The 21,200-nt window shown below is 36.1% G+C and overlaps 5 protein-coding genes across 6 annotated transcripts; 2 read left to right on the top strand and 3 right to left on the bottom strand.

Moving 5' to 3' along the window:
* Positions 1-1,847: 1,847 nt before the first annotated feature.
* Positions 1,848-3,610, bottom strand: LOC103343083 (V-type proton ATPase subunit G 1-like). Its single transcript, XM_008246762.3, has 5 exons — positions 3,474-3,610; positions 2,908-3,009; positions 2,714-2,814; positions 2,470-2,624; positions 1,848-2,090 (listed from the first exon to the last, which is right to left on the bottom strand). Exons 2-4 carry the CDS (start codon positions 2,993-2,995, stop codon positions 2,481-2,483), a joined length of 333 nt encoding a protein of 110 aa, XP_008244984.1. The 5' UTR covers positions 2,996-3,009; positions 3,474-3,610; the 3' UTR covers positions 1,848-2,090; positions 2,470-2,480.
* Positions 3,611-4,743: 1,133 nt separating this feature from the next.
* LOC148919429 (uncharacterized) lies at positions 4,744-6,177 on the bottom strand. Its single transcript, XM_089046770.1, has 2 exons — positions 5,290-6,177; positions 4,744-5,167 (listed from the first exon to the last, which is right to left on the bottom strand). The coding sequence occupies exons 1-2, from the start codon at positions 5,979-5,981 to the stop codon at positions 4,864-4,866; spliced, it is 996 nt and encodes a 331-aa protein (XP_088902896.1). The 5' UTR covers positions 5,982-6,177; the 3' UTR covers positions 4,744-4,863.
* Positions 6,178-8,857: 2,680 nt separating this feature from the next.
* Positions 8,858-11,628, top strand: ABCI7 (non-intrinsic ABC protein 6). Its single transcript, XM_008246761.3, has 3 exons — positions 8,858-9,958; positions 10,472-10,731; positions 11,077-11,628. The coding sequence occupies exons 1-3, from the start codon at positions 9,086-9,088 to the stop codon at positions 11,390-11,392; spliced, it is 1,449 nt and encodes a 482-aa protein (XP_008244983.2). The 5' UTR covers positions 8,858-9,085; the 3' UTR covers positions 11,393-11,628.
* A 71-nt stretch (positions 11,629-11,699) lies between these two features.
* On the top strand, positions 11,700-13,601 carry LOC148919428 (alpha-glucan water dikinase 1, chloroplastic-like). 2 transcript variants are annotated; one of them, XM_089045866.1, is made up of 4 exons: positions 11,700-11,739; positions 11,859-11,951; positions 12,115-12,230; positions 13,235-13,601. In XM_089045866.1, the coding sequence occupies exons 2-4, from the start codon at positions 11,910-11,912 to the stop codon at positions 13,362-13,364; spliced, it is 288 nt and encodes a 95-aa protein (XP_088901992.1). In that variant the 5' UTR covers positions 11,700-11,739; positions 11,859-11,909; the 3' UTR covers positions 13,365-13,601. The 2 variants fall into 2 exon arrangements, 1 of the variants encoding a protein (XP_088901992.1); XR_016124102.1 differs by lacking the exon at positions 11,700-11,739 and having other exon boundaries at positions 11,752-11,951; positions 12,057-12,230.
* Positions 13,602-19,902: 6,301 nt separating this feature from the next.
* Positions 19,903-21,178, bottom strand: LOC103343078 (SSUH2-like protein). Its single transcript, XM_008246757.3, has 4 exons — positions 20,875-21,178; positions 20,556-20,615; positions 20,241-20,287; positions 19,903-20,095 (listed from the first exon to the last, which is right to left on the bottom strand). Exons 1-4 carry the CDS (start codon positions 21,031-21,033, stop codon positions 20,008-20,010), a joined length of 354 nt encoding a protein of 117 aa, XP_008244979.1. The 5' UTR covers positions 21,034-21,178; the 3' UTR covers positions 19,903-20,007.
* Positions 21,179-21,200: the final 22 nt, after the last annotated feature.

Below are 21,200 nucleotides of genomic sequence, written 5' to 3'. Positions count from 1 at the left end.
TGAAAAGATTGTCTATCCATCCTTAGTTGGTCAATACATGTAGTATCACTCTCATAAACTAGTCCATGTAGGTATTCTAGTTGTTTGTAAACTCTTATCACCGAAGGAAGACTTGGTCGACGACTTTTTCGATAAGCTAAGCGTGCATAGACATAACCCACAGCACATACAACAAATATTATTCGAAGGTAGACAATCAAAGCATTTATAGTAACACGTAGTTTCCTCTTTGTGGACAAACTTAATCGAGCCATTTGTCTGCATGACATTAAAATATATATATATATATATTATTCAAGATATCAAAACCTCAATATCTAAGAAAGCTGAATTTTAAGAATCTTACCTAATTTGGGATATGATATTGCTTTGCAAACGTTGCTTTCGTGCTTGACAAGATATACTCACAATCACTGACACCTGTAAAGAAGTAAAATTGTAAAGCCTACGTATTACAACAAAAGTTTGTTGTTTTTTTTTTGTTGCTGTAGACATGCAAAAATATATCTATGATATGAAAAACAGTTTAACATATGTGAAAAGATTCTGATCAACACAATACATCGAAACCTGTAAAAGGATATTGGGAAAAACCAAAAACTAAAACAAAAAAGAAACAATTGATCTATGGCATGAAGGCTTTTTCTCTTTTCCTTTTCTGATCAACACAATGCGAATATTGGTTACCTAAGCCTAATCCTTGTTCTGTATGACAACAATAGTAAAGTGGTAAGAGTAGTAATTATCACATATCCCGTATGTAGAATTATAGAGTGGAAGGGAGACTCTAGTAATTATCATGTATGTAGTAATTATCACATATCCATTGATTGAAACTCCAAACAGCAACAATCACTATAGGTTGAGTTGTGAAGACAGAAGATAGAAGAAGAAGAAAAAGGTAGATAGATAGATAGATGGAGTGACTTACATAGTTTATGCTGCTTCAGGGAGGCTGTGTTTGCAATGTTAAGGGTTTGAGTTGTTTGAACTCATTCTGGCGTGTATTCTCCTTCTAGCGTGTAATTTTTATTTTTTTTATTTTAGGGTTTGAGTTGTTTTGGAATTATAGTAAAGTAGTAAGGGTATTTTTGGAAGTTAATAAGAGAAAACAGGAATGGGAATCGTTTCGACTACTCCCATAGTTGATCGATACCCAGTTTTGAGGAATGTGATTACGGATTTTGAGGTGGGGCCCACTTATTTTTTCATTCCTGATTGCAAGTAAACACATGGGAAGTCAGGAATGGAAATCATTCCCTTTCCTCTCATACCCATTACTAATACGTAAACATGCCCTAAATCTTCAAGAATCTGCATGCAATCTAAGGGATTACCTCACCTTTTTTTCTCAAGTTTCTGATATTTATTCATTAGTTGTTTGTTTGCTAATTAATTGGCTCCAACTTTTTAGTTCTATTGATTTGTGTGTGTGTGTGTGTTTTTTTTTTGGATTTGGTTGTACTTATTTGTTTTAGTGTTTGGAAAACGAATTTCTAAATTTAACTAGACTATAGGCCTCGTTCACATTTAGTTATGTTGTTTTTGGGCTTTAGCCCCCTACCAAAAAAAAAAAATAGACAATTTGAATAATTATATATCATATTATAGAAGAAGCCATGAAAAAAAATAATTAGTCATACTCTAAATAAATTCCTGATTCCGCCATTGTTCATGGAACTCCACAAAAAGTAACTCCAAGTTAGTCACTAGTCCACAAACACACAATCATCTGGATCTAGCTATATATATATCTCCTAGTTTATTTAGAAAAGAATGGGAGTTTGAATGACATGTATGCTGGTTGCAATTTTTGTGTTGTTGACAAATAAGTGACATAATTAGTTTGTATTGGAACGTTTATATTGACATCCTTGGAAATTTATATATAAAAATTCCAAATGCTATATAACTTAAATAACTTATCATAATTATGGAAGAAACTAAATGTCTCTCAAAAGAACTTTGTAAGCTAAGACACATCGAAGCAATAAACAAACAATCCATATGGAATTCTATCCCGATCTGCTAGTTTCAGACCCCTTTATTCCAGTTTATCTCTCTCCTTGCCTTTCGCATATACACTGTGACTGCATGATAAGACAAGCCGAAAATACAAATTAATATTAGTTAGCAACCGATTATTAGAAATTTGTAACATGTGCTTGTCATAATTACACAAAATATACATGAATTTTGTAATTGTGTTATGGAAATCATGAATGAGGCCATGACATGTCCACATCCTTATTATTACAATTGATTAAATATGAACACTTTTTGACTGTGGTGCCACCCGTGTGCGTTTGTTTCCATTATTTACCTTAAAAGGAAAATTAATCATAAAAAATAAATATTAAATGCAAATATGCGTAATATAAGGGTGTTTTTTCAACATTTTTAGCATGAAATCGGTCTATAATAAAATACCCCTTTGTTAATTAGAATTAACAAATGAGTTGCACAGACCTGCTTATGCTTCAAGTTTTCACAGTTGTGACATACTTCATGAGCATGCTGACGATATCCGATCGGACCTTTGAGGATGATTCCTTCAAGTTTTTAATCTTCGCATCAGTTTCCTCCTCAAGCCTTTTTACATTGGAGCCAGAGCTCCCACTTGTCTGAAAAAAAATTAAAACCTAATCACAGAAACGTATATATATACAGAATAAGGACTCAAATTACTTTATAGAAGCTCATGTTGTGGTACATCTGAAATCATCTTTTGATACTCAGCCTCCATATTGGTGCGATAGAGTTTCACTTCCCTCTCAGCTTCGTCTTTAGCTTGCCTCAAGCGCGCCGTCTTTGCTGAAGAATGCAAGATTGTTTTGTTGTCAAGAGTTAAAAGGAAAAAGAACAGAATGATAAGAACACAAAAAAAAAGAGAGCTTATGGATTTACCGGTTCTGGCACTGTTAACAATGTGTTGAGCATCCTGTTCTGCTGTTAGCAGCATCTGGATGCCGCCTTGTCCTCGAACGGAATCCATGGCAAGTGTGCTACCTGAAAAAGGGAAAGAACTAAGTCTACCTTGAGAAAACCAAGGAACTTTTAAAATATAACACTATATAATTCGTTTTTCTCATCTATACTTTTTCATCTCTACCTTGAGGACATTTTTCTTGGCTGTCATCTTGTTCAGTAAGTGAAACCTCATCAGATATTCAATCCAGAAAAGTCCAATAAATTCTAGATGACAGAACAGACATTTCCTATAGATAGAGTAGCATTCAGTAATGAATAGCTATTGCAACAAATCATATTCTAATTCACCTTTCAAAAATAAGGGTTGTTTGATGCAAACAAAGGCAGATTTATATAATTAAATAATAATAGAATAAACTCGTTCGTGAACTGATACTTGCATATCAGTCCCTCTATTGAGGACTATATATATTCATATATGGGACAAATGATTCAGAAAGAGAAAGTAAGAAAACTTTAAAACATATGATATTAGAAAATACCTGAATTTCTCCTGTCTTATTGAAGAGAAAGGAAAATATATAGGTCAAAACCTGAACGAAAATATTTATAGCAGAAGGGTTATATCCTCAGAAACGCTCTCAGGAGGAGTAATGAATGAGAGTATAAGTTGTTTGAAGGTAAAAAATGTTGGAGAGGAGAAACTCCATAAGTGCCGCGTGTAATTAAGTAGTGTATTATGTTTTAATAAAATTACCAGCAGAGACGCGTTCTGTTGAGAAATTACTGGGTCCTCAACCCCAAAAATTTCCATGGTGATGAGTGAGCTCTAGATTCTCATGTTATCATCTTATTATATATCTAAATTGATGAACACATGACACGTATACAAAGTGAGCTTCAATTGGGATCCCTCTCAAATCAAAGAATGTATATATGTGCAGTGGCGGAGCTAGTAGCTTATCTTTCGGGGGTAGTACTTCAAGGCTTTATAGTTCTTATATTTCAACTGATATAGTATCAGGTATTTAAGAATTATTGGCTTTTTCATAGAACTTGGGGAGCCCACGGCCACTACAATCCTGTATGTGGCCCCCACCCCTGTATATGTGTATAGCAGTTCCAAACATACACGTGCTTACTTTTTTCATGTTTAGTTTTTCAACTCTCTTGCAAGACTTGTGTTATAACTGTTTACCCTAAAATGTTCAAGCTGTAGTGTAGAGATAGGGTTGAGATTATGTGAATTGTGAGTGTGCAACTATTAGCAGTGAAAAAATCACTAATAAACTTTAATGAAATAAATAACTTACGCACCAAGATACTGAATTAAACAAAAGATTGTGAATTGAAATAGTAAACTACTCCAATTGAGGTTCTTTTCTATGCTCAAGACAAATTAGGACATTATAATTTATCTAATACAATGAAAAGGAAATAAACAGCAAATCCATGGAAATAGACTCATATAGTTGACCTCAGGCCCTGATCATTCTGACCTTCCATGTCCGTCCCCTATTTTTCCAATATGTCAGCCGATATTGACGATGATTTCATCATAGTCCATATGTATATGGTTAAAATTAGTGTAACCCCAAAATTTGAGTACATGTTAGTACTCGAAAAAGAAAATGACGGTTTAATAACATAACATTAATATTATGTGATATTTATTTGTTGGAAGGATCCTTGATATTATACAAAACTTATTTATTTATTTATTTAATAAAGCAAGTGGATTTAGTACAAGAGAAAAAAAGTGATGAGAGTTAAGAACAAGGGCAATGAAAAAAAGACCATACAATGGCTCGCCACTCCTGGCTAGCTACTAAGTCAACCATCAAAGAACTACATGGTTGGCAAAACTTATTAGCCACATCATGCATTGCCCTCTCTGTCTATATGAGAAACTTTGAAGCTTGATCATGAAACTTATTCTTCGATGAAGACAATGTCTCCGCTGAGGACACAAAGACCAAGGAGCAGAAAGGGGTTTAGGGAAAAAATGTATGACCAACTGAGAATCTGTTTCCAACCATAACGAAACCAGCCCTTCTCCCAAGCTGTGATTATAGCGAACATGAGGACTGCAAGTTTAGTCACATGCGCAGCGGGGATACCGATTGGCTCACAAATAGCACTGACAGCACGACCGGCATGGTTGCGAAAGAGACCACCAAAGCCAACTTGCCCCAGAAAACCTTTTCTTGGTCCATTTGTAGTAGCCTTAATCAATCTGCTTTTATAAATTAATTAGCCTTAATCAATCTGCAGTCCTTAACCTAGCTTCTACTCTCTAGCAATGCATGATAACTCATGGAATTTGGAAAAGGACAACTAAAAACCTAATGTACATACCTGATCGCTGGAACTGGTACATCCAAGATAGACGGTGGCCTTGTTCCCACACTGTTGATATTCAAACATTTCCCTGCTGAACTATTTGATGTATTAACGATACTAATTGTTTCTTCAACATCATCATCATCATCATCACCATGGTCATCATAATCATAGCCATAAGCATCATCATCGTCTTCATCGTCATAATCATCATAAGCATCTATATTGTCATCATACTCACTACAGTACTCATCATCATCATCATCATTATCATCACCATCACAAGCAACTGGTGGAACTAAAACGTCGTCGTCAAGCGGGACAAGCTGCAGCCTAAGACGGCCGTTGGATCTGTGTGCCCTAAAGTACTCATGGTGCCTCACCTTCTCCTCAATCAGAATCAACCGTCCATCGGTCGTGTAATGCCTCTTCAAAATCCAAGGCATGTGAGAAGGAAGATTCTCCGTTCTCGCCAGCGACGGGATGGGAGGTGGAACCTCCATATAGTCTTTCATCTTCATCTTCTTGGGTGCCCACCTTAACGATCTTTCCTCTCTCTTGCTAAAACGGTTAGGTTTATGACGGAGGCGACCGAAACCCAATTCTTCGTCAGTCAGAACGTCGACGCAGGACTGCATGCCAATGTAGTCCCCGGACGTTAATAGAGAGGGGGAGGTGGGTGGAGAAAAGTCGTCATCGGAGATCATGATATGATCAGATGGGGTTTGTTGGGGTTCAAGAGTGAGGGGCTTGAGATTCAATTCTAGTTCTAGAGGAGGATGGGTCTGGCTATCCTTGGATTGGAGATCTGCATAGTGTTAGTTTTGCTTTACATACAAAGACTTTTACAAGTGTATATTATCTGTGACTTGAAGGTTGATTGGTTTATTCGGGAATCAGCTGAATCACCTGGATAATTTCAACCAAACAAATCAAATTAAGCATGTTATTGTTAGAAAGAAAAAAAAAAGTTGTAAAATTTATAATATTAAATAAATAAATAATGTAAAATAATAATAATAATAAAACTACATATAACCAATAAAAGACTATATATAGACCATAAAATTGAATCTTGTGCACCGTAAATATCATCCAATTACTTAATGGTCAATGGTCGTCATGATCAACGGTCACAACAACTCACAAATGCATGAATTGTCTGGCATCTACGAGGGGTATACTATTTTTGGTTGGTCAAACGAAGAAAAAAAAAAGTAAATTGGAAAAAGCACAAAAGAAACGAATACGCGTCCGAAAAGCTCGAGAGTCGAATATGAAAGTGAACAGGTCAGCATGCAAATATGGAAACTAGAAATCAAACACCAAGAGAAACCCAGAAACCCTGCTTCTTAATACTGCTAAGCATTGAGCTATAATCATAGTTGAGACAGAAAAATAAACGAACTATAACAGTGAACGGAGATATGAGTTTAGGATTATGATAGATTAAGCGTCCGATCTCAATCATAGTTGAGACAGAAAAATAAACGAACTTACGGGAGGACAAGAAGGGATGATTGAGGTGTAGGGCGTGTTCTTCGCGCAGTCACAAACACAGGAGGAGCAGGCAAAGGAGAAGATGGCAGCAGCAACAGCACAACTCATAATGGATATTCCACGACCACCGTCAACCAGAGAGAGAGAGAAACAGATCTAGCTCGTAATATTGCGTTGGTTTTTTAATAGTTGAATTTGGGAGCCGACATGTCTGCCTGTATTTCATGTACTAAGTGTTTGTTTGGTCGTTCAATGTTTCTGTCTGAGCAGGCAGGACGTATATGATGATGATGCTGTATGCTAATTTTAGCGACCGGGTTTTAGGGATATTAATGTGATAACCGAGTAGGGCTCGGCGCAATGTTGCTGGAGATATCCATAAATTTTGATTTTTTTTTAAGGTTATTTTTCGGAATTAAGGTTTCGAATATTGCAATATGTATCTGTCACATGCCAAATATGGAGAGTCCTGAAGATACGTACAACCTCATCATTGATATGTAGTCTTGTAATGTTTACATTCCTACTCATTAATGATTGGAATTTACGGGATTTAGGAGTATGTAAACAAAATAGTTTTTTAGAACATTACGACACCAACTTATTTATCAACTTTTAATAATACTTTATCAATTCATGTGATACATGAAATGGCAACTCATTTAGTTAATTTATTAAGTTTTTATTTTAAATTTTTTATGTACATATGTGACGAAGTCCTCGCGATACCAATCATACACAGCAAAACCCACTCACACCGATGCTAATCGATCATGGCGAATCAGTGGTGGGATGGACATGTAGACCTACCATAAGGAGTGAATGAAAACTCAGCAGCAGCCAACATCTCTCCAATGAATTTTTTTTATTCAATTCTAGGCATCTCCATCAACAACATTACTTTCATTGAGATTTTGAAAGATTTTAAAGAAGTTTTTTAAAGTCCATGTGTATTCAATCACGATTTTTATAGAAGTTTATAAAATTCTTGGTGTATTCAATCACGATTTTAATAGAAGTTTATAAGATTATGGGTGTATTCAATCCAAAATTTTCAAACTCCATCCAAATTTGGATGTATTCAATTATAACTTTAAAAGACTTTATAAAGTTTGGGTGTATTAAAAAACTCATTGATTTTAAAAGAAATGCAAAAAGTGGTGGATTTTGATTGGTTTAGACTAATTTTAGACCATGACAAATCTTTGCTTCCATGACCATTTTAAGGGAAAAACAAAAAGTGGTGGATTTCACATCCTCTCATCCACGACTAAGGCTGGGCACGATTTGATTATCATGCCATCGAGGAGTTGCTGACCATTGAATCGGATGTCGTCGTCACTACTTTTTGGCGAACCGTTGCCCGTGCAGATGAGATGAGAGTCCGACTTCAATTTGAGCGCTAAGAAATCGATGCGGTACGATTTCAGTGAGCGTCGATGTTAGAGGACTGAGACAAATAGGCTGCGGCTTCGTGACTTGGAGTATAGGTTGGAAGAAGAAGAAGACAGAGAGAAGAGAAGAAAGAGAAGAAGAAGCCAAGGAAGAGAGAAAGAGAGAGAGAGAGAGAGAGAGGTGAGTAAATACTCACTACACTAATAGGCCTGCGATAAGTTCCATGTTTAAGTTGTCAAATAATGGAAATATCAATTTTTCCTCTTCAATTCATGACCTTTAGCTAAATCTTGAGTTATTTTCCTCCATTCAAACGGGAGGATAACTTTTTTTTAATGCTTTTTTATTCTTTTAGAAAGTAATGAATACGATGATTATACCTATATTACACAAGAAGAAGAATTAGTCTATTGGTATTTGGACTTTATCTGAACATGAAGGCTAAGGTTTGAGTCCCCATCAGCGTACCAAAATTTTGCATTATTAGGCAATTACATGGTGGTTGTCCAATTTGGGTTGTCGTTGGTTTAGGAAAATTTAAATCAGTTCATAGCTGGTTCGGCCAATTTTCCTATCAATTTCAATGGTATTCATTAAAAAACCAAACTAACCCGCCAAAATCAGTCCGGTTCATCTAGATTGGTTGGATTTTCGGTGTAAATGCCCGCCCTATTCATAACCCAGTTGGTCCCTTGTTGTATGACCGAACAAAAATGTTGGTCTCTTGTATTTTCTGCCTTTTGGTCTCAATTGCAAATTTGTCTTTATAATGGGTTAGTTTTTGGTTTACATCTCCACCGCACAAGCCATCCAAGGGTCGAAAATAGAAATCTTTTCTGAATCCGCACCATGTAATTCTGGCTCCGTGCCTGCACACAACCTTCGACCTTTTTGTAGTTTCCACAGCCCACCGTCCATGGCTGCCATATCATTCACACCCCACGTTCAAAGACCTCCGATACCTTTACTTTCCAAGCCCAGAACCCTTAAAACCAAACCCAGAGTTTCAACTCAAGCTTCTCCAACCTCACAGCTGGCCTTATCAGACCCCTTTGTTCTTCAACTAGCTGAAGCTCTCGAGGACTCGCTACCCTCTTCTTCTTCTTCTTCTCCTCCTTTACCTCTCCAAAATCTAAGAGACTCTTCCTCTGAGGCCCTCCTCTCAACCCCATGGCCTTCTCGCAAAGACGAGCCCTTTCGCTTCACAGACACCTCCTTCATCAAGAACTCCCAAATCCAACCAATCTCTCGCCCACCGAGCTTTCCAAGCATTTTGGAAGATACCCATTTCCCAACTCTAGTTATAGTTGATGGGTTTGTCGTAAATTTCTCAAATTTGACCGAATTGCCAAATGGGGTTTATGTGGGTAGCTTGCTGGAGCTCACAGAAGAGACCATTATGAAAAGGGTCTCTGAGTTTGTGTCTAGTAGTTGTGATGGAGACTTATTTTGGTCCATTAATGGAATTGGGGCTCCCGATTTGACAGTGATTTATGTACCATCTGGGTGCCGGGTGGACGCTCCAGTTTATCTGCGGTACTTTGCTAATGAGGGCGGAGATGAGGGGTCGAATAAACTCCCGTTATCGAATCCGAGGGTGCTTGTGTTGGTGGAGAAGGGAGGGGAGATTGGTATAATTGAGGAGTTCTTGGGTGGGGATGGTGACAAGTGTTATTGGGCGAATTCTGTTTTCGAGGTAGTGGTTCGAGAAGGAGGAAAAGTTAGGCATTCTTATGTTCAGAATCAATCTATGAATGCTGCCCACATAAAGTGGACTTGGGTCCGCCAGGTTAGTTCTTGTTCTATCTCTCTGTTTCTTTGTGTTACATGTTCCATGGCCTTTTACTTTTGTATTGCTTGGATATCTATGAGGAGACTTTAGAAATGATAATTAGGTTCGATTTGTTGTTAGCATGGCATATGGAAGAATGGGCAAGAAACCAATAATTCTACAAATATATATGTGTGCATATAATTTAGTAGGTCTTAGCATGATCATTGTGGTATTTTGATAACCTGTGGAATGCACGAGAAGCCTTTTTTTTATAAGGACTGAAGTTAATTAAAAAGAGTTTATAGTGTTATTATTTGAAATAATATATTGCAGCTAGTTCCCTTTATGATTTGGTTTTTGTTTATGAGTGACATTTGTTTTAAAATGCTATTTGATAGAATCTTACTTGAAAATTAACTCTCAATTTTGGTAACTGCCCATGATCCCATACCTCATATTTAACTTTTATCCTTCTATGGATCATGCAGTTCCCTTTGCATCAAATTTATGAAGTTGATTGCTTTTCAGGAATCAGCTAGTGCATATGAGCTTGTAGAGGTTAGTACTGGTGGAAAATTGAGCAGGCATAATCTCCATGTTCAGCAACTGGGACCAGACACAACCACCGAGTTATCAACATTGCACTTGTCTGTCGGTGATCAGACACAAGATCTACATAGTAGCATTGTCTTGGACCATCCACGGGGTTATTCCAGACAACTTCATAAATGCATTGTGTCTCATTCTCTAGGACAAGCCGTATTTGATGGGAACATAAAGGTCAACAGGTAAATCTCTTTTATGACTGTCCAGGTTATTGTGGGCTTGTTAACTTTGCCTCACAATACTTTGTGCCCATTTCCTCAACCGATGTGACTTCTTTGTTCTTGGAGATTCTCAGCTTACATATGTATGTAGTTCCAAACCAAGGAATTAATTAGATGGCTCTAGTGTAGGGCAATGAAAGCCATGTTATTCTATGGGATTTTCTGAATAAAATTCCTGACAGCTTCCTAAACTTCTGAGGCTACCTCTTGTATCGTTAACTAGATTCTTCACATTTGCTGCTCACCAATAAGGTTGGACTAGGAACAGTGTATGCCTTTTACAAAATGTGTGCTTATATTTTGCAGATATGCTCAGCAAACAGACGGAGGGCAGCTGACAAGAAGTCTTCTTCTTGCACCTCGTGCAACTGTAAATGTCAAACCCAATCTTCAAATTATTGCTGATGATGTCAAGTGTTCGCATGGAGCTGCAATTAGCGACCTAGAAGAAAGCCAACTCTTCTATTTCCAGGCACGTGGCATTGACTTAGAGGCAGCGAGAAAGGCTCTCCTATTTTCCTTTGGTGCAGAGGTGATTGAAAGATTACCTTACGCTTGGATGAAGAAGAACGTAGAAAGTCAAATTAAAGAATTGTTGGATCCTACTAATAAAGGATCATAATTGGAGGTGCTACCATAGGTCATTGGCTACGGGAATTTTAACTGTTATTGAGAATCAAATAAATTTTGGTTTTATTTGTAACTATGGAACGCTTCTGCTCCATTTCATTCCCAAGCAAACAGAGACTGGAAATAAATTATTTTGATTTTTAATTTTGCACTGTAAAATGGTTCCGGTTGTGTCTATGTTGTCACATATTAATCATAAATTGAAGATATTACGTCATTTGAGATGCATGGTTGTAACTTGTATGTGTATTGATTCAAGATCTTATTTGTGCTGATTATGCTTTTGAAATTCACATGAAGAATCCCTTACCCAGGGGTACCTCAGAGATTTATACAGAGGTATGCCTTGTCTTTGAGTTTAAAATCACTCTCTCTCTCTCTCTCTCTCTCTCTCAGCTGGATGTATGGGTTTTAAATCAATACAATCTTATCATCATTGTTTCTTCATGGAAACACAGATAGTTAAGGGATTGGGAGAGACATAGGTGGGTGCATTACCTGGACGTGCCATGAGCTTCATTACCAAAAGATCCAATCTAGACTCTCCAACAGTAAGACCAACTATTAATTTTATGATATGACAATATTTGCATCAATATTCAGTTATTTTTATGAGATCTATCCTCAAAATTTACTCTCATCTTATTGTGGGACAGAAGTTAAATGTGGTAGATTTCGTGAACCTTTGCATCTCAGACATGAATATGACTTCAGGTTAATGGTTATCCAAGCAAGCCAATAGGATTATACAGTAAGCAGTCTATCATATTCGGATCAGACTCAAATGCTGAGGACCTGGAAGGATATGCAGGTGCTGGGTTTTATGACAGGTTTGTGCTGAAGTTGAATTTTTTAGTAAGATGTAAACAAAAAAGAGTAGCGTTTTCATAACATCAGAAAATCGCCTACTTTTTAGAAATATACACTGTTTGGAAGACTAGAGAATCCTAGGATGTTTTAAAATGGGTATGATGCTGTGCTTCTAGCTATCCAATCTTTCATGTTATTGAAATGGTCAAGTCCATGGTCTAGTCTTCCATGAGGATACTGTTCAGTTGTTCAACAGTCTCTTTGCCATCTCAAATCACACTGGGTCAATTACAAAACAAAGAGCCAATTTGATCATTTCAGCTTCGGAATTCTTATTTCTTAGCAAAGATGCACTTTTTAATGGAAGAATGTGGTGGAGTTTCCCAACTTTGAGTGTGTTAATATTTCTTTTGTCCCATGTTCTTAGTCATATAATGTCTCTGAACTTGTTGCAACTTGTCATAGATGAAGAGGAGAAGATGCACTCCGACTCTTGTCCTCTCCTCCCTGAGTAGAGTAATTATATTGTAGCTAACCCTACTAAGAAACCAAGGCATGAATAATTTATTAAAATAAATTTTAATTATGAATCTTAAATGGACACATAGACAAACTAGTGTGAGGAGCAGGCAAAAGAAAACAGGAACACTTGCGATCAAATCTGGGTACAGGGGCAAACCCCCATGAAAATTTCATTTGATTCCAAAATGAAATCCCTTTGGATTCAAAGCCATGTGACCGTGAATAACAATTTAGCTCCTCAGAGGCCTTAGTAATTAAGGATCCCATTGGTAAAGATTGGAAGTATGTTGTGAGCCATATTGTTTCTAATAACTACAATTCCTTCAAATTTAATTTTAGTTGCAAAAGAGGGTGGTGAGAAGTGGAAGCCTATGACTGATGTGGTTTGTTTTTTTTTTTTTTGCAACTTCTGTGTATGGGAAACGTAAATAGGAGAAGCTTATATGGATAAAGCTGCTGACGAAGCCATCAAATGCTTGATTTATATTTGCTATTTTTTCAGAAAAAAGGAAGCACATGTCGAATGTCTTAAAGAGAAGAAACTTTTCAAGGATACAGCTGCAAAGCTTAAAGCAGATCATGAAAAGGCCTTTGAGAATAATAATGGTGGAGTTGGAGATAGAGTCACTTAGTCACGGGGCAGGAGATGGAGGCCATAACTCTTACCCGTTCTCAAGTCATCTATTTGTTTTACCATTGAGTCCTTCCATTTATATATTATCATGGTTTATGTTATTAAATTTTGGCAACATGTAAAACAAAATTCATCACAGTGCCCCTCTCGTGTATGTATGATGTATTCAATCAGCAAGTGTATGATACTTCCTACATGCAGGCTTGACAGATCCAATGCCAAATGGCCAACAAAAGTTTTGAACAAATTGGGGCCAATCCTCTGCCGCAAACCGTTAAGTTGATCCCGTCTCACTATTGATAGAGCTATGCAAACATGCAGGGAGTTGATGATATTGCAGAGCATGAGATCAGACAACAAACTTAGCCCTATCTTGCATATTGCTGGCTTCTTCTTCTCAAATTGGGATATGAGTCTCTAGTTGCCTTCATTTTGTTGACAACAACATGCATCTGCATACGCTCAGTTGGTGATATTGCTTGCAGAGCATGAGAGTCCTATTTGCATCACTGAAACCAAGCAATCTTCCGATATTTTTGTTTGGATAGGGCTGCCATCCTGGTAGCTTGTAATTGGTCTTGCTCGCATGTCATTTTGGTATCTTCCATCATCAACATCAGCAACATCTCTTTCAATGAGCAATGAAGGGTCAACTATGTCCATGGCTGTGATTTGTTGAATGCTTAGACCATCTCTGAACATGTCATCTATAGGTCTTCATTCGATATTCAACCACTAATCCCAATTTTGAAAAATTCTAAACTTAAATGGCTAATTTCAAGCCCTAATATGGAATGGGGAGAGTTTTAGATAAGATGCTCAAGGGTTTTGGGTTGATGAAATTACCCCTTGCACAGTCAGAGAAATGGACAAGAATACTTACTCGTCCTTGAATTGCTACAAATACGAAACTTCAGAGTCAAATTACAATGTCAAAAGTAGTTGAAGTGTCAAATTATAAGGACCAAAAATGATTTTTAGCCAAATTCTTAACCATTAGGCATCCAGCTTACTTGAGATAAGGTTTTATAACTCCTAAGACAAAGCCAAGAAGTGAGATGTCGTTCTCGTAGGTGGCTCCTAGCCTTTCCCTAGGCTATTTTGTGTAGACCACTTGAATCTAATCCAAGAGTATAACACATTAACAACATTGCGTGAAACATTTCTCAACAAAATTGTATATTCCCATTACCTCCCATTTGTTGGTCAACGATCTCTTTTCAGTCAACCGCTGATAATATAACAAGGATCAATAACTAATTCAAACTTAGCAAAGGTGTTGTTTGACCATGATATATTGCAATATCATTGGAATATAGAAATAAAATGTTGACTAACTAATAAATAAACACAGCAATATATAATGACACTTTCTTTATAGTCCATACGTCCAATTTCTCTGGTCCTGCAGAATCAAATTGTATCGGGTTCTTGGTTTCTAGACGTATAGTTGGTTCTTTCCTTTTTCTGCAACTTGCTATATTTATCGTAAAATCTCTTAACTGTTGCGCTACGTAGGTGATTAAGTTGAGAATAATACGTAAACCATAAACACTACCACATTAGTTGGGATTTAAATAGTTCATAAAACAGTTAGTGTCCCCTGCACAAATAAATTCGTGTAAGAAAGAAGACTAGAAGAATTTAGTTATTTGAAAAACCCTGTGATAATCAGCAGATTGAAAAACAAAAGCTTATGCCTCTTCTAATAATATTCTGAGATTTTAAACATTGACTAATTAGATTTATATCGTGTGAACGACCACGCACTTACTAACTAGATTATCATTCCCCCCCATTGTTGACTTTAATTCCATATTAATTTTTCCATAATTCATCCTAACCCCTTCTGCAAGCAATTACAACTGTAAAGTATGTATTGATGAAGTAGCTCATTTGAATTCAAATGTTCTCCTTTAAACATTTGACTTTTTGAGATAACCATGACACTGCTGATCCTGTTGGTGTATTCACACGACGAAATGCATGCAGCAGGAGATGTAGACATTGGTCTTTAATTTTATTATTATTAATAATTAGTATAAGTAGAGCAATCTTCATAGCCTCCAAACTCACAGAAAAGCATGGCTGCAGACAAGAATATTGGAGCAATGGTTCTTCTCCTTGTTTGTGGTATGTGATCTCTTCTTCAACTCACCTTGTTATTATAAGTTTTTGGTGACACACACGGCTATGTTGTATAACTCATCCAAGTGTTATAACAAATGTGAATATTTATTGTTACCATACCCCAAAACTTAGAAATATCTTTCGGCAAACTCCACCTCATCCTCATGACATGTGTTGTTTCGGTTATATATACGTAAAAATTTCATTTGTTTTCAATTTTGAATGATGTATTCTTCACTATATGATGAATCATCCATCTACGTTAAAAAAATTCATGACAGGTTCAATCCTACTACTGGCAATCAATCCAACTGAAGCCAAAGTTTGCAATAAGATTTGTTACGGAGCAGCTGCTTATATGACTTGCCCTTCTTCAGGCAGTACGCAGCTTGATCCAGTCTGCAATTGTTGCTTAGCTCCGGCCCTGGGCTGCACCCTTTACGAATCTGATGGAACTCCAATCTGTACCAGTACTTGAATATGCTTGGATATATATATATATATATATATATATATATATATAGTTGTGCCTATAAATAAATAATTATGGTTTCCCCTTACCTAGCATATTAATGCTTCCAGTAATAATAATAATAATAAAAATAAACAGACTTCGATGTCTGAGTTTCATATTTGCTTCCATCAAGGGCATATGCTGATAATTCTGACATTTATTCTACGTAGTTCCTTGTGGAAATAGTAAAGGGAATTGAATTATCAATCAATTATATTTATTATAAAGGCTTAAAATTAAGAAGGATCTCCTCCTTACAATCAGTTTTGACACTCGTTAAATTCAAGCAACATTGACAAAGTTTCATGAAAAAGGAAAAAAGAATACTAAAAAAATGTAACATGTGTCAAAACAACATTGGTTATGAGGGAGGAGCTCCTCCTCAATTTTAAAGAGCCGAGCTTTTTCCTTATTGCTTGATATATTGCGCATGAAATCTTGTCTCTCCGTCCCCTTTGGTAAAAAATTTACTATTCATATCCACTCTAGAGTAAAAAATTTAAAATGACTCCATGTCTCCATGTTGGTCTTGCACTTGTTGCAATGTAAAGATCAAAATCTATAAAAAGAAACTACATAAAATAGTTCATTACAGATGTGGTTGTGGGAGCAAATAATTTCAAGACCACTTCAGTGACGTCACATGGAAATTAAAATAAAGGTCAAACTTGTCCTAGGTCACATTAGCTAATTAATGGGGTCTAAAATAAAGCTTATCTCCACAAATCAAGAAAAATTAGTTGCATTCAATTTTTCATGTTCTTATGAATCTTATCCATCTCCTTTGTCAAAGGGATAATTCCTTGAATAAAGAAATTATTCTCCCTTAATAATTCAAGAGATGACTACAAGATATTTCGCATATTTACAGCCAAGCAAAATACACCAAAAAGGTAATCAATTCCAAAATCAACAATTAGTCTTAGGATCAATTTTGATTGCCACCTATTCCTTAGTGCCCGTTTGACATTACTTATTTAGGGTGATAATTGATTTTAAAAAAAATTTGGGAAGCCCAGCCCATTTAGTAAACTATAAGAAAATCATTTATTGTTAAAAATTGATGTGAGAGAAAGTTATAAAGGAAAGCAACTAATGAGGTGCTTTCATTTCTGATTATGCGGGAATCATTTTCGAAGAGGCATTGAGCTTAATAATTATGCTGGAATCAGTACCAACTACACTTTTAATAAAAAGTCAACTAAAAGCCAAACTGTTTTCTCTCACATGATTTCTCTCATAACAAATTTGAATAGAGAAATTATGGAATCCTTATGTGGGTTTAATGATTATGCGGGTCAATCTATTTACTTGCTTTCACTGTTTTTATTTACTTTTATTGCCCCTTCCATTATATTAGAGAAATTATAAAGTTCTTATTTGTCTTAAGGCATAGAAAAGAATCTCAATTGAATAGTTTATTATTTAGTTTACAATCTTTTGATCAGAATCAGTTTACTTGGTGCGCAAAACTTTTTATTTATTTATATTTCCATCTATTAAAATTAATTATCTGATAATAATGGCACTCTCGCAATTCACGTTTTTCCCAAAGTCTGCTCTTGGGCTTTGTTAACATTTTCAGAGTAAACAATTGCTTTGTTAAAGAAAATAAAAATTAGTGATTATCTAATGTGAGTGCGTAATTGATAATCATTTCCCTCCATTGTGGACTTTCTATTCCATTTAGCCATTCAACTGTTTATTAATTCCACCGTTCAACCCATACGTATGTATACCCCCCAGGACTATGCCTATATCCAAGTATTTAACACTATAAAGTATATATGATTGTTAAAGTCATACAAAAGCTCTCTTTTAAAACTTGACTTTTGGATATAACTTTGATTAGGCTGATCATTTGGTGTGTTCAGACCAAAATAATTAACTTGATTCCCCGTAGGAGATGGAAGATTCTTGTTTATTTTTTATTTCTAATAAGCTGGTATAAGTATGCCAAGGTCTACACCATCTCCAAACTCATAGCAAAGGATGGCTAGAGACAAGAATATTGGTCCAATGGTTCTTCTCCTTGTTTTTGGTATGATCTCACATCCTTCTTCAACTATTGTTCCTATTCTTCTCCTTATATCCTACCATTTTGTGAGGACTGAAAGGAGTAAGTTTTTTTCATGACTAATCCATCTTCTAATACCTTTAACCTGGACAAAATTTTGCATCCATCTTTTCCAACATATCTTGAAAATTATCCAATTCAATCCTAGGCACGAAACGTAGGCTAAGAGTTCATGCATGCTGCCTTTATCATATTGAAATATAGAATCATTTTTGGGGGGTAAAATCGTCCCCGGCGATAACATGTTTCAGGTTTTATGAGAGTTTTTTTTTCTTGATTATGATGATACTATGCAGGTTCAATCCTACTGGGAATCAATCCAAGCACAGCCAAAATTTGCCCTCAGTATTGTACGGACCAGGCAGGTTATATGACCTGTCCATCTTCAGGCAATACGCAGCTTTCACCATCTTGCAATTGTTGCTTAGCTCCGGCAGGCTGCACCATTTACAGAGCTGACGGAACTTCAATCTGTACTGGTACTTAAAATGAGTGAGCATGGGGCATGCCTTGTATGATATAAATAATTATGGTTTGCCATGAATGGTTTTGAAGTGGCAATATCCATGCTGCCACTGATGAAGAATAATATATGGTCATAATAAATGGGCTTTCCTTGACGCCTAATGCTTCCACTAATGTATATTTGCTTCCTCTGAGACTGGGAACAAGTTGTCAAAAACAAAACGTTAGTAACAACTCACTTCTTTTTATTTGTTAGAATGTACACATTCAACTAAAAATTAATTAGCAATATAATTATAGAAGCTTTAGATCTTTTAGAGCACTAACCAAAGCTTTCTCAATCGTGAGATACTCGCACTTCACATATGGCATTTCCTCATCCAAACATGTTTTCAATTTATATTAAGTGAGGAGTATGTGTGACTCTCGAGCCTAACACGTAAATCCATGAGTGTAAGTCTTACATCGAGCCTTGAGATTCTTTCAAATTTCAAAGATTGCAACTAAGATGGAAAAATCGCAATGAAAGTGTGTAGTTTTGAACCGAAAAAATGAAATTTGATAGTTATGTTGGCAATATTCGGAGCAAGCATGAGGCATTATTATGACTATATATTTGGTGCATGCAGCATGGAGTCTTTCCTCTTGGTGCAAGCTGCATAGCCTGCATGAATCTTCCACTTTGATCTGGTTTAGAATTTTACATAATTTTCGACTTTCCTGAAATAGGGCAAAGCCGGGCCATTAGATATGAAGGTCATGTGCGAAAAGAGCTGATGAAGCCTTATATGTATAAGTAAAATAACAAATTTTCAATTTTTTTTAGGGATAGAGATTTAACATGATTTATTAGGTTTCTTGCAATCACATGATGGCTAATTCCAAATGCAACACATAATTTCTAAATTCTAATATGAGAGAGGGAGATGTGGTGGAGGAGCACACATAGCACGCTTTTTGCCTTGCCAAAGAGTAAAGAATAATTTTTTTTTGGATGGGAGAGTCAAGAAGAAGTTGGGAAGAAGTGAATTTGGGGCCAAATGAAAGAAAAAGTGATTTGGGAATAGCAAGGAGAGCATGCCGCATGCACGCATGACTCACGAGTATTTTTTTTAAAATTTGTTAATGCTTGGAACAAAAATCTGCACGTTAGGAATAAAAAAATAATGTTTTGGAATAAAATTTGCTTAGAACGAAAAGTAGCAGAAAATATAATTTAATGCTGGGCTTTTAAAAACATTTGGAGGTCCTATGCAGTTGCACAACCTGCACATGCCATGGGCCGCCTCTGAAATAGGGTAACGGTTAATTACTGGATAATCGTTCAAGAATCAGTCTAATCGGTTAGTCTTACATCAACAGCATCGTGTAAAATTCACTAATTGAAGTTTATAAGGAAATATATAGGGCAAAGTACAATTAGTTGTGTAACTTTTTCTTTCATCAAACTCTTTTTTATCTTTCTCCTCTCTGTTCTGGTGTTAGTCCTCCTTGTCCACAGGTGGGGCAACCCTTTAGTCCGAATCCTTGGCAATCAAAACACCTAAATCCATGTGCATAACAAGCTCATTTATATGAGACAATATAAAAAAGATATAACAAATAAAAATTGTTCTATTCATTAAATTTTTTTTTATAGAAAAAGAACCAAACTAATTTTTTATATTTTAGAGCCATAAATAACTTACTTCCATCGCTCAAAAATATTCCCATTCTTCTTATTTCTTCCCGTTCCCTGAAAAGTAAGTAGGGGGTGAGATGATATAGTGGCATTGCGTCCCAAACAAAAATGCTCATAGCAGCCATTAAAACAAAAGCAGGGGTACGGATCTTGGATTTCAAAATGATGTGGGCGATTTATCTTAAGGGTGAGTTGTTAATTTTGAACTGGGCTAAACCTTAAACCTTATTCTTTGCCGATCTAGTTGTGACAAAAAAAAGAAGAAGATTAAATTAAACAGTTAGTACGAGGAGATGAAAATGAAGTGAAATTAAGAGAGCACCTTGCATCCTAGACATTCAATTGCACCTTTGCCTCCACAGGTTTCACACTTTTTCAAGAACTACATGCGAGAAAAAGAGTACAAGAATTATTGCATAAATATATATGAAATATAACAGCAAATCACCTAAGGTACTTAAATTCGAAGTTTGCTTTCGACTTTTTTTATGCTAATAATTTAGAAAATGTTCTTGGTACTCAATTAATTTTCATTTTAAGGCATTATATGTTCATAGTATAACTGGGAGAAAGAAGTGATTTATAGAATATAACTTCAAATCTTATTATAACTGAAAAAAAAGGAAGGAAAAAGGGCATACAGAGTTGAGTGAAAATCCTCCAGATTTTGCTGCAAAAACTGCAACTGCTCTGGGCCTCTTCTGCTCTATGATGGTTGAGGTAAGCTGAGGGCTAATTGGCACTGCAGGATGAGGATGAGGAGTCAAACTGTTGCAAGACATGGAAGGTTTGATCATCATTTGTTTTCTTTCTTATCAAACCAAGAAGAAATGCATGAGATTTACTCTCCACACTTATAATCAGTAGGCTGTCTCTTCTCCAAAGATATTATTGAGGTGGAATGAGTGAACTAGAAAAATCTCACCACACCCACAAATTTTTATTTGATGGGTCCACTGTTTGGCCT

Source organism: Prunus mume, linkage group LG2 (genome assembly GCF_029339155.1).
Source record: "Prunus mume cultivar Tortuosa linkage group LG2, ASM2933915v1, whole genome shotgun sequence".
Lineage (NCBI taxonomy): Eukaryota > Viridiplantae > Streptophyta > Magnoliopsida > Rosales > Rosaceae > Prunus > Prunus mume.
The sequence above is the reverse complement of the archived record's forward strand: the minus strand, read 5'-3'. Positions and strand labels throughout refer to the sequence as shown.

Bases quoted from the DNA above. Each gene is read 5' to 3' on its own strand.
- LOC103343083 (XM_008246762.3), bottom strand. From the start codon at position 2,995: ATGGATTCCGTTCGAGGACAAGGCGGCATCCAGATGCTGCTAACAGCA. The intron at 2,815-2,907 runs GTAAATCCATAA...TGCATTCTTCAG, and splicing joins TGTTAACAGTGCCAGAACCG to CAAAGACGGCGCGCTTGAGG. The intron at 2,625-2,713 runs GTACCACAACAT...ATTTTTTTTCAG, and splicing joins ATCAAAAGATGATTTCAGAT to ACAAGTGGGAGCTCTGGCTC.
- LOC148919429 (XM_089046770.1), bottom strand. From the start codon at position 5,981: ATGATCTCCGATGACGACTTTTCTCCACCCACCTCCCCCTCTCTATTA. The intron at 5,168-5,289 runs GTATGTACATTA...TTATAAAAGCAG, and splicing joins GTACCAGTTCCAGCGATCAG to ATTGATTAAGGCTACTACAA.
- ABCI7 (XM_008246761.3), top strand. From the start codon at position 9,086: ATGGCTGCCATATCATTCACACCCCACGTTCAAAGACCTCCGATACCT. The intron at 9,959-10,471 runs GTTAGTTCTTGT...ATTGCTTTTCAG, and splicing joins AGTGGACTTGGGTCCGCCAG to GAATCAGCTAGTGCATATGA. The intron at 10,732-11,076 runs GTAAATCTCTTT...TATATTTTGCAG, and splicing joins GGGAACATAAAGGTCAACAG to ATATGCTCAGCAAACAGACG.
- LOC148919428 (XM_089045866.1), top strand. From the start codon at position 11,910: ATGAGCTTCATTACCAAAAGATCCAATCTAGACTCTCCAACA. The intron at 11,952-12,114 runs GTAAGACCAACT...ATATGACTTCAG, and splicing joins CCAATCTAGACTCTCCAACA to GTTAATGGTTATCCAAGCAA. The intron at 12,231-13,234 runs GTTTGTGCTGAA...CTATTTTTTCAG, and splicing joins GGTGCTGGGTTTTATGACAG to AAAAAAGGAAGCACATGTCG.
- LOC103343078 (XM_008246757.3), bottom strand. From the start codon at position 21,033: ATGATGATCAAACCTTCCATGTCTTGCAACAGTTTGACTCCTCATCCT. The intron at 20,616-20,874 runs GTATGCCCTTTT...TCTCGCATGTAG, and splicing joins GAGGATTTTCACTCAACTCT to TTCTTGAAAAAGTGTGAAAC. The intron at 20,096-20,240 runs GTAAGTTATTTA...ACATGGATTTAG, and splicing joins AATATTTTTGAGCGATGGAA to GTGTTTTGATTGCCAAGGAT.